Source organism: Solanum pennellii, chromosome 11, assembly GCF_001406875.1.
Source record: "Solanum pennellii chromosome 11, SPENNV200".
In the NCBI taxonomy this organism is placed as follows: domain Eukaryota; kingdom Viridiplantae; phylum Streptophyta; class Magnoliopsida; order Solanales; family Solanaceae; genus Solanum; species Solanum pennellii.
This window is the reverse complement of record NC_028647.1, coordinates 63,734,024-63,735,599: the sequence shown is the minus strand read 5'-3', so window position 1 is coordinate 63,735,599 and position 1,576 is coordinate 63,734,024. Positions and strand designations below refer to the sequence as shown.

Sequence of the window (1,576 nt, the reverse complement as noted above, 5' to 3'; positions counted from 1 at the left end):
CTCCCCTTTGTTTCTTCTATCAAACATCCCTCCTACTAGTACTAGCAGGAGTTGGTTGGGTGTGTGTTCGGGGTTTTGCTGGTGCAAGACTGGTGGGAGGATAGGTGGAGGAGTGGTTCATGGAAGAAGAGAAAAAAGCAAAATTTCTTTTCATTTGTTCTAGCCTCGGTGGACAGAGTTATTTGGTATTTGTTGTAGTAGGTAGGTCTGGCAAGTATATTGTGGAATTAGGCGAGATGCACTCAAGCTGGCCCGGGCACTGTGATTTTCAAAAAAAAAAAAAGAAGTGCAAAAGACTTTTGAAAGAAACACTAAATTACACTAATTTTGGTGATTTTCACGCGCTTCAACGGTTGTGTGGAACACCAAAAATGGCCACATGGGCCAAAAAGGGGGTATTAGTACTCTTCAAAGTTCTAACAACTATAGGGGCAACAAAACCAAACCCAGTGAAATCCCACAGGAACTATAGGGGAGTCATGGTAAAACCCATATCAAACTCAGGTTCACCTTGCTTAACCTTGGGTTAATTTACTTCACATAATTGAGAAGAAAAATTTCTGAATCCTTAGTCCTAGGAGGACCCCCACAAAGTTTGTCTTTTTAAAAACCAAAGACTAGTTTAAGGGGGTCTGTAATTCTGTATTTTCCCAAAAGTAAATCATCACTGCATAGTTTCATGGCAATGACCGAAAGCAAGTAAAATAAAATGTGAACGAAATCCATTGGTAGTGACTAGATATGTAAACCAAGTACGACAAAGATCAGAGGACAGGCCAACATTACAATAGAGGAGGAAGAAATAGTGAGAAAACCAGTAATGATCGTAGTCCAATCTGACCTTTCCACAAATAAATCTACAGTTCTTTATCCCATTGATTTCAGCATTTCTTTGAGCATCAGAAACAGCAGAAGCATTCATTTCAATGCCCACAACCTGAAGAAATGGATGGTTAGAAGAACTTCTTATCATCTCAAGACATCCAAACATATTCAAAGTGCATATAGATTTTACTTTTTAATAAGACGCACTACTCTTAAATGAGAATTGAAATACTAATCCAGTAACAGAAAATGAGGTAGCATTGTCGATATTCTATTATCTTATAATCCCCTAAAAAAATTCTCCCGTGTTTCAAAAGCTTAACCCATTTTCCTTCTTGACTAGCCAAATGCTTGACTACTTCCTTAAACTGGAATCTTTTTTCTCCCTGCAACAATTAAACAAACATATCCGTCCAATTTACTGAGTGCCCAAATAAATACAAACAAATGCAAACTGTTACTAACTTGTATTTCTTGAATTTGGATTGATATATTTGTTTTTAACCAAACTTCCATTTTTTAGTTTTAAACTGTTACTCCTACGAATTGGATTTATATCCAGTTTTCCATTTTGGAACATCCAAAAACTATACTCACTTCATATAAAGAAAAAAATTTCCTTTGATGAAACCTTTACAGTGTTAGAAACAACTCTTTCTCTTATTTCATTTTCCAGAATGAAAAAGTAAACGTATGAGCCTGTATTACACATCTGCACTATCGAGTTTTATATATATATATATATATATAT

General features: G+C 35.7%; 1 protein-coding gene across 2 annotated transcripts in view; it reads right to left on the bottom strand.

Annotated features, from left to right (window-relative positions):
• LOC107004810 (zinc finger CCCH domain-containing protein 24) overlaps positions 1 to 1,576 on the bottom strand; it is a 12,059-nt gene that overhangs the window by 3,282 nt on the left and 7,201 nt on the right. Inside the window, exons 11-12 of one of the 2 annotated variants that reach the window (XM_015203170.2) lie at positions 1,149 to 1,211; positions 842 to 937 (exon numbers count right to left, since the gene is read on the bottom strand). In XM_015203170.2, the coding sequence (XP_015058656.1) occupies positions 842 to 937; positions 1,149 to 1,211 (159 nt within the window). The remainder of the gene's footprint in view (positions 1 to 841; positions 938 to 1,148; positions 1,212 to 1,576) is intronic. The other variant, XM_015203171.1, reaches the window with a different exon arrangement.